Source organism: Macaca mulatta, chromosome 13 (assembly GCF_049350105.2).
Source record: "Macaca mulatta isolate MMU2019108-1 chromosome 13, T2T-MMU8v2.0, whole genome shotgun sequence".
In the NCBI taxonomy this organism is placed as follows: domain Eukaryota; kingdom Metazoa; phylum Chordata; class Mammalia; order Primates; family Cercopithecidae; genus Macaca; species Macaca mulatta.
The window spans coordinates 77,404,661-77,419,804 of NC_133418.1; the positions used below are offsets into that span (position 1 = coordinate 77,404,661).

General features: G+C 42.2%; 1 protein-coding gene across 1 annotated transcript in view; it reads right to left on the minus strand.

Annotated features, from left to right (window-relative positions):
• The window catches only part of MSH2 (mutS homolog 2), a 73,562-nt gene that overhangs the window by 48,303 nt on the left and 10,115 nt on the right, over positions 1–15,144 (minus strand). The window contains exons 5-7 of the mRNA XM_015112314.3: positions 14,102–14,251; positions 12,093–12,226; positions 56–255 (exon numbers count right to left, since the gene is read on the minus strand). Coding sequence (XP_014967800.2) covers positions 56–255; positions 12,093–12,226; positions 14,102–14,251 — 484 coding nt within the window. The remainder of the gene's footprint in view (positions 1–55; positions 256–12,092; positions 12,227–14,101; positions 14,252–15,144) is intronic.

Consider the following 15,144-nt stretch of genomic DNA (forward strand, 5'->3'; position numbering starts at 1 on the left):
GCCAAATATATATTGTATGAGTCGAAGGAAAACAAAAAACAAAATCACTTGTTACCTTCATGTTTTTCCAGAGCCTGTATAACATTGGGTAGTTGATTTATACCCTGATAGAGCCGGTAACAATCTTGTAAGTTTGCTGCTTGTCTTTGAAACTTCTTGGCAAGTCGGTTAAGATCTGGGAATCGACGAAGTAAATCTTCTTGTAAAGTCTGCCTCAATTCTGCATCTTCTACAAAAGCTTCCACTAAATTCAATCTGAAATAAATTAACTTGCATTAATCTAAAATATTTTAGTATAAAATTAAAATTTGTCAACTAAGCACATAAGTCTCAACTAAGTGAGCTCAAAATTCCATTTAAGAAGCTTGAATCCACCTGGCGCGGTGGTTCACACCTGTAATCCCAGCACTTTGAGAGGCCGAGGCAGGCGGATCACCTGAGTTCGGGAGTTCGAGACTAGCCTGACCAACATGGAGAAACCCCGTCTGTACAAAAAATACAAAATTAGCTGGGCATGGTGGCTCATGCCTGTAATACCAGCTACTCGGGAGGCTGAGGCAGGAGAGTCACTTGAACCCGGGAGGCAGAGGTTGCGGTGCACTGAGATCACACCATTGCACTCCAGCCTGGGCAACAAGAGCAAGACTCCGTCTCAAAAAAAAAAAAAGAAAAAAAAAGAAGCTTGAATCTAGGCTGAGTGCAGTGGCTCACACGTGTAATCCCAGCACTTTGGGAGGCCGAGGTGGGCAGATCTCAAGGTCAGGAGTTTGAGACAAGCTTGGCCAGCATGGTGAAACCCCGTCTCTACTAAAAATACAAAAAAATTAGCTGGGCATGGTGGCGCACGCCTGTAATCCAGGCTACTTGGGAGGGTGAGGCAGGAGAATTGCCTGAACCCAGGAGGCAGAGGTTGCAGTGAGCCGAGACAGTGCCCCTGTACTCCAGCCTGGGCGACAGAGCGAGACTCCGCCTCAAAAAAAAAAAAGAAAGAAAGAAAGAAGCTTGAATCTATTCTGAAACGTTAGCTTTTTTAGAAGGTGGAAAGCTCTGTAAGACTGTGAGGCAAACATTTCCTGATTAGCTAAGAGTCAAATTAATGTTTAGTTAAGCAGTATCATAAGACACTGACATATACCCAATTTTGTTTGACTTTCATCAAACAGACATGCCTTAAATAGGTGAAAGAATTTCATTACTGGGACATTGTTATGGACACACTGTTGCACATGTAAATAGTGATGTTTAATGAAACAGAACTACAGTTCAAGAATGTTGCCCAATCCAATACTTAGTGTATCTCTTACACATTTTTAGAATGCTTTCTAAAATTACCTCTTGACGGTACAAAGCCAAAAACTGTTAATTAAAAAACTAAAATAATTTTACTGCTTCCCAAAGTCAATAACATCTCAGCTTGTTTCAAGAACGATAGAATATGCAGTTCATATTGCTTCTGTAAGTTATTGGAAATCAGTGACTTTTCATTTTTTTCAGTGTAACCACAGCAAGAAATGTCTTTACATCACAATCCAGCACATGCATATACAGATCTATCATTAAAATAGGTTTCACAAATCAATACTTATATTCCAATTATGTGATACACCCTGCTATTTTCTTTTTTTTTTTTTTTGAAACAGAGTCTCGTTCTGTCGCCCAGGCTGGAGTGCAGTAGTGCAATCTCGGCTCACTGCAACCTCCAGTTCCCGGGTTCAAGTGATTCTCGTGCCTCAGCCTCCTGAGTAGCTGGGACTACAGGCGCGTGCCACCACACCCGGCTAATTTTTTGTATTTTTAGTAGAGACGGGATTTCACACTAGCCAGCATGGTCTCAACCTCCTGACCTCGTGATCCACCCGCCTCGATCCACCCGCCTCGGCCTCCCAAACTGCTGGGATTACAGGCATAAGCCCACTCTGCCATTTTCTATCGTATTTAATTCTTCAAATTGCTCTTTGTCACCTAATTTAACGACCCACTACTGGGTAACACCTTGCAGTTTGAAAAACAATGTTGGAGATGTTACTAAAGTAATAGCTGAAAGGTAAATTGCTGAAGCTGAAAGGTAAACTAACAATCGAAGGTGGGAAAATGTTCCTACATATTTTGCACATCTCCAAATACAGTTTTAGAGAAACTTTTCTGGAGACCATAGGTATTATAGATGACTCAAGGTTGAGAACGCTATCAGATGAGCAACGATCTTCCTTATGTTTGTAAACAATGTGACAGTAAACTAAACCTCAAATTACACAGGTATAGAAAGGAAACAAATCTACTTTCTAAATTGAGAAGCTGGGACTACAGGTGCCCGCCACCACACCTGGCTAATTTTTTCGGATTTTTAGTAGAGATGCGGTTTCACTGTGTTAGCCAGGAAGGTCTCGATCTCCTGACCTCGTGATCCTCCTGCCTCAGCCTCCCAAAGTGCTGGGATTACAGGAGTGAGCCACCGCGCCTGGCCCTAAATTTCTTAACTATTTACTGACATCACTAGCATTTACAATTCCTGTGTTACCAAAATGTTTATCAAGCATGTTATAAGAGGAAAAATACGTTATCTCCAGAGTACACACAAAATGGCCACACATAAAAACACATTTAAAGCATAATTTCTCAATCTTGGCAACACTGCCATTTTAGGCTACATAAATATTTTTTGTAAGGGGCTGTTCCATGCTTGATTAACAGCAACCCTGGATTCTACCCACTATACACTCTCTTCCTCTGCATGACAACCAAAAATGTCTCTAGACACTGCTGAATGTTCCCTGGAGGGAAAAACTGCCCCAGGTTGAGACTGCTGGCTTAAAGGAACTTGAATTAAAATTCACTTTTTAAGAGAAAAGTAACCTAAACCATGTCCAGCTAATGTCTAGGCAGCTAACAAGAGATACATGTTTTTTATGGAATATGCCAAATTAGTGGGAACACAATTTGCTGCCAAGTTTACAGCCCCGTCAATGGGGCTATAAACAAACATCAAGATTAATTAGGATGCCTACTGCTCCAGAAAAGATTTTTGTGGCATATACTCTACATTTGAAAAAAGAAACAATGGATGTAGTCAAATTACACAATTCAATAAAGCGAACTTTGGGGGGCTTTCCTAGCTAAGCGTCTGGATCTAATTGGGCTTCATCAAGTCTGGTCCAAGGACCACCAGCATCACAATCACTTGGAGGTAGATAATACAAAATCCCTGGGAGTGGGGCCCAGCTGTGAAATCCCATGCAATTATTATGCACACAGCTTGATTCTTATGCACATAGAAGTCTGAATCCTAACAATCACAGAAATCCCTTAGTTATCTTAACAAAGCATGTAGGCCAGGTGCGGTGGCTCACACCTGTAAGCCCAGCTCTTTCAGAGGTCGAGGAGGGCGGATCACGAGGTCAAGAGATCGAGACCATCCTGGCCAACCAACATGGTGAAACTCTATCTCTACTAAAAATACAAAAATTAGCTGGGCGTAGTGGCACACGCCTGTAGTCCCAACTACTCTGGAGGCTGAGGCAGGAGAATCGCTTGACCTGGGAGGCGCAGGTTGTAGTGAGCCGAGATCGCGCCACTGCACTCCAGCCCAGGCGACAGAGTGCAATTCCATCTCAAAAAAAAAATAAAAATAAAGCAGGGAAGGAGGTATAAAGGGGCAAGAAAAGATTGACAAAGTCTAATGCTGGCTGACCTACACCCTCACCTTTCCTTTTCTCTTCTTTGCATAAAACTCCCATATCCTTGTGGGTGACACTGAGGTCAATGGTAAAAAACATCACAGAGACTATACTTCTGATAAAATAATCTTATGCTTCTTCTCTGTTTCCAGTATTTTATCACTTAATTTCATCACTTAATCAAACTGACCAGAAAATAAATCGCAAGTAATCAACAGAGTTGAAGAGCCCACAAGCACACATACCCTTTCCTCTCCTCAGTGGAAGAGGTGGCTGTGCATCCCTACCTGGGAACTGAAAGGAGTCTGTGCAAAGTCAGCCAATTTTGTACCTCTGAAAAACTGATTTTCTACTGAATTTTATACTATATGATGTCTCACCTATTCAAGAGAAATTATTAGAAATAAAAAATTTATAAATATATAGTGAAATGAAAAAAACTATAAATACTGTTGGGAAGAAATACAAATTATAGTCATAATATGACCCCATATTGTTTTTAAGTGTTATCTATGTTTTTAAAAATGTATATATCTGTATAAATAAAGGAAAAAAAAAACCCTGGAAGGGTAAGAACACAAACTAAACTGTTAACACTGATTACCACCACAGACTAGGACTGGAGGTAAAGTAGAAGTAGGGGTGTTTACCCTCTTGATTTTTTAAAAACATGACCTGACCCTGTAGTGCTTTTCAAATAAAGTTAAATTATTTTTAAAAAACACAAATTATGAGATATAGCAATGATAAAACACAAATGAGAATCCACAAATGCACACTTTTGTTGTACTTTTACAAATTGTTTGCCAACAAATTGTAAAACAGCTTTCTCTCAAGCAGCAACAGTTACACTTCCTATTTGCTCTTCATATCCCTTTCACATCCTACAAAGGATAAACCAAGAATAAAGCAAACTTGGTAAGAGAGAACCAATGGGGTTTTGTTGTAAAGAACAAGGTGGACAGATGCACTACTGCTAAGTGCTGTAGAGTAAGAACAGAACACTCCAAATTTAAAAAATCAAAACATCTCTTTCTGTTTTTCTTTCTCTCTTCTTTTATGAGACGAATTTGTGCTCATTGCCCAGGCTGGAGTGCAATGGCTCTGGTCTTGACTCCTGACCTCAGGTGATCCGCTGTCCTCAGCCTCCCAAAGTGCTGGGATTATAGGCGTGAGCCACCGCACCCGGCAAAACATCTCTTTCCTTTTTGTCTTATTTCTCCAAAGTCCATGAAGAGAGCTGATACCTCTAGTTCATCCTTACTGGTTTTAAAAGATAGTCAAACAGGCCGGACACGAGCTTACGCCTGAAATCCCAGCACTTTAGGAGGCCAAGGCGGGCAGATCACGAGATCAGGAGTTTCAGACCAGCCTGACCAACATGGTGAAACACCATCTCTACTAAAAATACAAAACTTAGGCCAGGCACAGTGGCTCACACCTGTAATCCTAGCATTTTGGGAGGCCAAGCAGGTGGATCACCTGAGGTCAGGAGTTTGAGACCAGCCTGGCCAACATAGCAAAATCCCTTCTCTACTAAAATTAGAGAAATTAGCCAGACGTGGTGGCACAGGCCTATAATCCCAGCTACTCTGCAGGCTGAGGAAGGAGAATCGCTTAATCGCTTGAAACCGGGAGGTGGAGGTTGCAGTGAACCGAGATCGCACCAGTGCACTCCAGCCCGCACAACAGGAGCAAGATTACATCTCAAAAAAAAAAAAAAAAAAAAAAAATTAGCCGGGGATGATGGCCCACACCTGTAATCCCAGCTACTTGGGAGGCTGAGGAAGGAGAATTGCTTGAACCCGGGAGGTGGAGGATGCAGTGAGCCAAGATTGTGCCACTACATCCAGCCTGGATCACACAGCAAGACTCTGTCTCAAAAAAAAAAAAAAAAAAAAGATACTCAAACCACTTCCAAATGGAATGCCTTATCTAGATCAAATCTTTATTAATTTTTCCTTATCAATGGACATATTCTCTCCAAACTGGATTTCATATATAGTATATCAACATAATTTTCAGAAAATTCAGAAACAACCATAGGGCTTCTTTCCCTTCCTAAGCCCCCCAATTTAAACCCAAATAACTGCAATATTCAAAAGATTAAAATGTCAACCGTTCATTAATTTCCCAAAAATTAACTTTAATAAAAATGAAATTTAAGTTAGTTCACAATTTTCACCTACAAAGTAGCATTAAGGCCTGGGTGCAGTGGCTCACACCTGTAATCTCAGCACTTCGGGAGTGTCGAGGCAGGCGGATCACCTGAGATCAGGAGCTCAAGATCAGCCTGGCCAACATGGCAAAACCCCATCTCTACTAAAAATACAAAAATTAGCTGGGCGTGGTGGCGGATGCCTGTAATCCCAGTTACTTAGGAGGCTGAGGCTGGAGAATCATTTGAACCCAGGAGGCAGAGGTTGCAGTGAGCAGAGATTGCACCACTCCACTCCAGCCTGGGGGACAGAGAAAGACTCCATCTCAAAAAAAAATGAAAGAAGTAAAATGGCAAAGAAAGGACAAGCTTCTAAAAAAACAAAGCACAGGCCGGGCGCGGTGGCTCAAGCCTGTAATCCCAGCACTTTGGGAGGCCGAGACGGGCGGATCACGAGGTCAGGAGATCGAGACCATCCTGGCTAACACGGTGAAACCCCGTCTCTACTAAAAATACAAAAAACTAGCCGGGCGCGGTGGCGGGCGCCTGTAGTCCCAGCTACTCGGGAGGCTGAGGCAGGAGAATGGCGTAAACCCGGGAGGCGGAGCTTGCAGTGAGCTGAGATCCGGCCACTGCACTCCAGCCTGGGTGACAGAGCAAGACTCCGTCTCAAAAAAATAAATAAATAAATAAAATAAAAAAATAAAAAAACAAAGCACAAAGCAACATAAACACAGCACAGCTCTCTCAACCTTTGGTCCAGATATCATTAAAGGCCTAATAAATTGCTAGTTTCACAAGTCTATTCAACATACAACTTCAGTAATAATTACAGTTTCAGTTTATGTTTCTGGTTAAAAGAAGCTTAAAGAAAAACACAACTACTCTGCTGTTTCTGTGACAATGTCAATTTTAAATCACAATTTTAGAAGTATCACAGTTACCGTTGGCATCACATAGTATACCTATTAATCCTACTCAATAAAATGACTCAGCTGTATGCAGTTCTGCCAGTCAACATGCGAATTAATATTGTATTAAATTGCATACAGCTGAGTCATTTTGGGACTCAGTTAACCCCTAAAATTCCAATAGAATTAACCAAATTCTTGCGGCTTTTTTTTTTTTTTTTTTTTTTTGAGAGAGTCTCACTCTGTCGCCCAGGCTGGAGTGCAGTGATGCAATCTCAGCTCACTGCAACCTCTGCCTCCCAGGTTCAAGCAATTCTCCTGCCTCAGCCTCCCGAGTTACTGGGACCACAGGCGCACGCTACCACACCCAGCTAATTTTTTATATTTTACTAGAGACAGGTTTTCGCCGTGTTGCCCAGGCTGGTCTCGAACTCCTGAACTCACACCTATAATCCCAGCACTTTGGGAGGCTGAGGCAGGCCAAGGCAATCTGGCCGCCTTGGCCTCCCAAAGTGCTGGGGTTACGGCCACTGAGCCCGGCCAAATTACTGATATTTTAAAATCAACATTCTGTCCCCTCTTTAACCCTACCATTTCTAAGCTTTCATTGTAAGAGCTGACTGGAATTGGTTGGGCATGGTGGCTCACGCCTATAATCCCAGCGCTTTGGGAGGCTGAGGCAGGTAGATGGCTTGAGCCTAGGAGTTCAAGAACAGCCTAGAAAACATGACGAAATCCTGTCTCTAACAAAAAAACAAAAGCTAGCTAGTCTTATAACTCATTCTCTAGACAGACAGATAGATAGGTTTTTTTCAAAAGAGCTGACTGGAATTGCCCGACAGCTAATTTAAAAGGCTGAGAGCAAATATAGTTCCTAAAGAACTGTAATTATAAGTTTATAATTCCTTTTTTCATCTGTCCTACATATGGATTAAAGAAGTCAGAACCACCCATTTGATACATTAAATAGCAAATACTGTGCAGGCCTAAAGATTTTTAAAAAGGGTAAGTCCCAAGAGTCCTTATGTTTATACATGCACTTGGAGTGTTGTTCTTTATCCTTTTAAGCTTTTTCTTTTGTCCATTTATGGATTCATCTGAAGCTTTAGTAATTTTTCCTTTTTAATGTCAGAATTCTGTAAGGAACATTGAACATATGTTAGCATATAAAATAGTTTATTCTTGTGAAAATGCTGACAAAATAATTTGTGTATTGAATTTGGTATTTTTATTGCCTTCTAGTTTAATATTGACTATTTCTTTTTATATAAAGTAAGATTAACATAGCAATCTTTTTTTTTGAGATGGAGTTTTGCTCTTGTTGCACAGGCTGCAGTACAAGGGTGCGATCTTGGCTCACCGCAACCTCCGCCTCACAGGTTCAAGCGATTCTCCTGCCTCAGCCTCCTGAGTAGTTGGGATTATAGGCATATGCCACCACACCCAGCTTATTTTGTATTTTTACTAAAGACAGGGTTTCTCCATGTTGGTCAGGCTGGTCTTGAACTCCCGACCTCAGGTGATCTGTCCACCATGGCCTCCCAAAGTGCTGGGATTACAGGCGTGAGTCATTGCGCCCAGCCAGAGACTATTTCTTATTAAGATTGCTACTTTAGGGCTGGGCGTGGTGGCTCACGCCTGTAATCCCAGCACTTTACAAGGCTGAGGCGGGCAGATTTCGAGGTCAGGAGTTAGAGACCAGCCTGGCCAACATGATGAAACCCTGTCTCTACTAAAAACCCAAAAATTGTTCGGGCATGGTGGTGCTCGCTTGTAATCCCAGGTACTCAGCAGGCTGAGGCAGGAGAATCGCTTGAACCTGGGAGGTGGAGGTTGCACTGAGTGGAGATTGCACCACTGCACTCCAGCCTGGGCGACAGAGACTCCACTGAAACAAAAAAAGAAAGAAAGAAAAGAAAGAAAAGAAAGAAAAGAAAGAAAAGAAGGAAGGAAGGGAGGGAGGGAGGGAGGGAGGGAGGAAGGAAGGAAGGAAGGAAGGAAGGAAGGAAGGAAGGAAGGAAGGAAGGAAGGAAGGAAGGAAGGAAAGAAAGATGTCTCCAAGTAAAGTATGGAAAAGTTGGCTTTGAGAAGAAATAAAAGTGTTAGTTTTTCTTCTGAGAAAGAGCCAGAGAGTAAAAGAGTGAAAATACAGATAAATTTTGAGGTTTTACATGTTAAGGAAGAAATCATCTCCTTAGAGGTGTGAGATAGCTGAAGGCTTAAGGGAAAGTAAAAAATTGGGGGTTGGTCACTATAATGAGTCAGACAATAAAAGTAACATCCAGCTATCACTGAAAGCTAGAAAGCATGAAAGCACAATGGGACCTATCAGCATTGTGTGACCTTCTCCAGCAAATTTTTTTCTTTTTCGAAGACTGGGGATAGGGAAGGTTCTCACTATTTTCCCAGTCTAGACTTGAACCTGTGATCCTCCTGCCTCAGCTTCCCAAGTAGCTGGGACTACAGGCACAAACCACCATGCCTTGCTTATCATAAATAATTTTGGCTGGGCATGGTGGCTCACACCTATAATTCCAGTACTTTGGGAGGCCAAGGCGAGTGGATCATCTGGGGTCAGGAGTTCAAGACCAGCCTGGCCAACATAGTGAAACCCTGTCTCTATTAAGAATATAAAAAATGAGGCCGGGCGCGGTGGCTCAAGCCTGTAATCCCAGCACTTTGGGAGGCCGAGACGGGCGGATCACGAGGTCAGGAGATCGAGACCATCCTGGCTAACATGGTGAAACCCCGTCTCTACTAAAACATACAAAAAACTAGCCGGGCGAGGTGGCGGGCGCCTGTAGTCCCAGCTACTAGGGAGGCTGAGGCAGGAGAATGGCGTGAACCCGAAAGGCGGAGCTTGCAGTGAGCTGAGATCCGGCCACCGCACTCCAGTTTGGGCGACAGAGCGAGACTCCGTCTCAAAAAAAAAAAAAAATTAAAAGAGTAGAGAGAATAGACATACTTGTTTTGCTGGTATAGGCCCAGACTCTGCTTGGAAGGATGTTCAATAAACACACACTGTTGCTCCCAGGGCAGGTGGTGGCAAAATACAATAGGAAATGTGACCCTGCAGCCATGCAAGACAAAGGCTCTTTATGGAGCTGACAGAGAAGGGTGGGTGACTTATCACTGTATATCCACCTGTCCTTTTTCAATTTTGACACATATAAATGTAACTACTTATTCACAAATAATAAAAATTACAAATTGTAAACTGCCTTAATTACTTGCAAATTACCCAGTCCTTCCAATCTCTTTTTTTTATTGATACCTCATAATTGTACACATTTGGGGGTTTGTAATATTTTAATACATGTATACAATGTATAATACTCAAGTCAGGGTAACTGAGATATCCATCACCTGAAACATTTATCTTTGTTTGGGAATCCAATCATTCCAATATCGTTTTTGTTGTTGTTGATTTTAGGTGTCTTTTTTTGTTTGTCTGTTTTTGATATACAATCTCGTTTGTGGCCCAAGTTAGAGTGCAGGGGCACGATCTCGGCTCACTGCAACCTTTGCCTCCCAATTCAAGCAATTCTCGTGTCTCAGCCTCCAGAGTAGCTGGGATTATAGGCACACACCACCACGCTCATCTAATTTTGTATTTTTAGTAGAGATGGAGTTTCACCATGTTGGCCAGGCTAGTCTCAAACTCTTGACCTCAAGTAATCCGCCCGCCGCGGCCTCCCAAAGTGTTGGGATTACAGGGGTGAGCCACCGCATCTGGCCTGTTGATTTTTGTTTGAGACAGTGTCTCACTATGTCACCCAGGCTGGAGTGCTGGGACATGAATATGGCTCTTTGCAGCCTCAACCTCCTGGGCTCAAACAATCCTCCAGCCTTAGCCTCCCATGTATCTGGGACCACAGGCACATGCCACCATGCCCAGCTAAATTTTTAAAAATTTTTTTGGTAGAAATGGGGTGTCATTTTGTTGCCCAGACTGGTCTCAAAGTCCTGGGCTCAAGCAATTATCCTGCCTCAACCTCCCAAAGTGCTGGATTATATGTGTGAGCCACCGTGCCCAGCCTCAATTTCTTTCTTTTTTTTTTTGAGACAGGGTTTCACTCTATTGCCCAGGCTGGAGTTCAGTGCACAATCATAGCTCACTGCAGCCTCAAACTTTTGGGCCCAGGTGATATTCCCACCTCAGCCTCCCGAGTAGCTCGGGCTACAGGTACATGTCACTACACTGAGCTAATTTTTTTTTTCTTTTGTAGAGATGGTGTCTGTGTTGCCCAGGCTGGTCTTGAACTCCAAGGCACAAACAATCCTCCCATTACGGCCCCCAAAGTGCTGGAATTACAGGCATGAGCCATCGCACCCAGCCCCAACTTCTGGTTCTAAATCACTAAATCCCACTCCTCTTCTCCAACAAACCTGACTTCAGAAATCACCTTAAATTCATCAAGCAGTACTTACCTATATTACACTTCACTTAAGTTTTAAAACTTGTATCTAAAAGAAAAGACTGAAATAAAATATATTGAAATACTAGTAATTTTTGGATAACAGAATTATATAACCTTTTATTTCCACAATTTTAAAGACTTTCTGACATATATGTTTAGGTCACCTTAAATCTTTTCTAGAATAAAGAATTAAGTGCTTCCTATATATCAGACCTTAAGTATTTTATGTATATTAAATCATCTCATGCTTATAATCCTATGAAGTAGCTGTTTTATTAATGTCATTTTAAAGGTGAAGAAACTATGACATAAAGGTTGAGTAATTTGCCCAAGATTACACACAATATGAACAAAGGTACATTGGCTCCCAAGCACATATTCGATACATACCATCTCAAATAAAAGAAGTTTTTTTTAATAGTGAAAAAAACTTATTTAAAAAAAAATGAGTTCTGGCCGGGCGCGGTGGCTCACGCCTGTAATCCCAGCACTTTGGGAGGCCGAGGCGGGCGGATCACAAGGTCAGGAGATCGAGACCACGGTGAAACCCCGTCTCTACTAAAAATACAAAAAATTAGCCGGGCGCGGTGGCGGGCGCCTGTAGTCCCAGCTACTCAGGAGGCTGAGGCAGGAGAATGGCGTAAACCCAGGAGGCGGAGCTTGCAGTGAGCCGAGATCGCGCCACTGCACTCCAGCCTGGGCGACAGAGCGAGACTCCGTCTCAAAAAACAAAAAAAAAAAAAAACAAAAAACAAAAAAAATGAGTTCTTTAATCAATCTAAATCATTACTACTCTATTACTATGTAGCTCTCTGTACAGTTAAATGGTAAGATATACTTGCAAAACTGCGTATTACAATAAGTGGTATACTCATGTGGATAACTGCAGGTTACATAAAACTAACAAAAGTATAAACTAATAACATACCTCTCCTCTATTCTGTTTTTATCCATGAGAGGCTGCTTAATCCACTGGTTAACAAGTCTTTGTCCTTGAGGGGTTTTACACTTATTCAGCAAGGCAGCCAGAGACTGAGAGCCAGTGGTATCTTCAACAGAACCCTAGTACACAAAAAATAAAATAGAAAGAATGACACACTCATTAGTGAAAACCTTACTATGCCATGAAAAACAGAGAAACAATAACATAATATTCTTCAAATATTAAGAAATTTCCACAAAAAGTTCCTCTTCCTAAGACCAACTTTCAACTTCTTAATCCGTATGTTCAGCTGTACATTTCTCCCCTAGCCAAAACCACTTTATAATTACTACAGTTTTATTTTTTATTTGTTGAGATAGGGTCTCACTCTACTGCCCAGACTGGAGTGCAGTGGTGCCATCCTGGCTCACGGCAAGCCAGAACTCTTGGGCTCAAGGAATCCTCCCACTTTAGCCTTTCAAGTAGCTGAGACTACAGGCGCATGCCACTAAGCCCCGCTAATTTTTTCTCATTATGTTGCCCAGGCTGGTCTCAACTCCTGGCCTCAAGTGATCCTCCCAGCCTGGGCTCCCAAAGTGTTGGGATTACAGGCATGAGCCACGTTACTCAGCCACTTACTGCAGTTTTAGACATAAAGCTTCTTAGAATGTCATTTTAAATTGCTAGGCCAGGCACAGTGGCTTACGCCTACAATCCCATCACTTTGGGAGGCTGAGGCAGGCAGATCACCTGAGGTCAGGAGTTAGCGACCAGCCTAGCCAACAAGGTGAAACCCCATCTCTACTAAAAATACAAAAATCAGCTGGGCATGGTGGCAGGCACCTCTAATCCCAGCTAATTGCCCAAACCCGAGAGGCAGAGGTTGCAGTGAGCTGAGATCACACCACTGCACTCCAGCCTGGGCAACAAGAGACTCCGTCTCAAAAAAAAAAAATTGCTATTAGTAGTAGTACACAAAATTATTCATAAAGTAAGGACTAATACTACATAGATAGCTTGAAACTAGAGGAAAAAAAAAAAAAGCAATTCGAGAGCAAGGCACAGAGGCGCACCTGTAGTCCCAGCTACTTTGGAGACTATGATACAAATGCTTGAGCCCAGGAGTTCGAAGCTGTAGTACACTCTGATGGCACTTCCTGTGAATAGCCACTGCACTCCAGCCTAGGGAGCATACACAGTGACACCAGCCTCTTGAAGAAAAAAAAAAAAAAAAAAAAGCCTTGAAAAAAAAATACCAGAGCATGGTGGTTCATGCCTGTAATCCGAGCCACTACTCCAGAGGCTAAGGCAGAAGAATCACTTGAAGCCAGGAGTGAGTGAACATCCTGGGCAACACTGTGAAACTCCAACTCTGAAAAAATGTTAAAATTAAGCAAGCATGGTGGCTTGTGCCTGTAAACCCAGCTACTTATGAGGTTGAAGCAGGAGGATAGCTTGAGCTCAGGAGTTCAATACTGCAGTGAGCTATGATTTTCCCACTTCACTTCATGCTGGGTGACAGAATAAAGCCCAGTCTCTAAAAAAGTAAAAAGTAGGCCAGGCGCGATGGCTCAAGCCTGTAATCCTAGCACTTTGGGAAGCCGAGGTGGGAGGATCACCTGAGATCAGAAATTTGAGACCAGCCTGGCCAACATGGTGAAACCCTGTCCCCCTGTCCCTACTAAAAATATAAAAATTAACCAGGCATGGTGGCAGGCAACTGTAATCCCAGCTACTTGGGAGGTGGAGGTTGCAGTGGGCCGAGATTGTGCCACTGCACTCTAGCCTAGGGGACAAGTGAGACTGTCTTTAAAAAAAAAAAAAAGTTAAAAAGTGGAGTGGGGGAGGGGAGAGAAGAGAAAATATAGCCTTTTGAAGCTACTTACCTAATCCAAGTATAATAATATTTCAAAATATTTTAGCTCCCTAATAAAATTCTTCAGTATATGTCAATGAAAACATTTTTAAACCATTCAACATTTTTAACCCTTTTTTTTTTTTTTTTTTTTTTTTACCTGAAAAAGGTTAAGGGCTCTGACTGCTGCAATATCCAATTTCATGTACTGGCTGAAGTCAAAAGTAGTCAGTTCAAACTGTCCAAAATTGGAATCATCTGATAAGAGTTCTAAAAACTTGATTACCGCAGACAATGATGAAACTGCAACCTAAAATTAAGAATTTAAAATCAAAGATTTCTATACCACTGGATCCAGTTCTAAAGATTTTCAAAAACAAATACAAAATGAAAATAAATTCTGAACTCCATCATTTTCCTTGGTGTTCCTTCCCAGTCCAAACCAAGAAAACCAATGGTTAATCTCTTGAGATTTGAAAATGGTTTTTACAAGGTGAAAATTAATGGTAATCGCAGTATTATTTATAATAGCCAAAAAAGAAAATTACCCAAATGTCCATCAAAACTAAAATGGGGGGCAGGCGTGGTGGCACATGCTGTAATCCAAGCACTTAGGGAGGATGAGGCGGGCAGATGACTCGAGGCTAGGAGTGTGAGACCAGCTTAGCCAACATAGTGAAACCCCATCTCTATTAAATATACAAAAATTAGGCCCTTTCAACCTTGTGAGGTTAGAGTGAGAAAATGGTTATCTATGAGAAAGTGGGCCCTCACTGGACAACAGATTAGCCAGTGCCTTAATTTTGAACTTCCCAGTCTCCAGAACTGTGAAATAAAAATACAAAAATTAGCTGGGCATGGTGGCACATGCCTGTAAACCCCAGATACTCAGGAGATGAGAAAGGAGAATTGTTTGAAACCAGAAGACGAAGGTTGCAGTGGGCTGAGATCACACCACTGCACACTGCAGCCTGAGCAACAAGAGCGAAACTCCGTTCCAAAAAAAAAAAGAACTGTGAAAATTAACTGTAATCGCAGGAGTATTTGTAACAGCCAAAAATGAAAATTACCCAAATGTCCATCAAAATTAAAATGGGGGTTGGGCACAGTGGCTCACATCTGTAATCACAGCACTCTGGGAGGCTGAGGCGGTGGATCACCTGAGGTCAGAAGTTCGAGACCAGCCTGGCCAACATAGCAAAA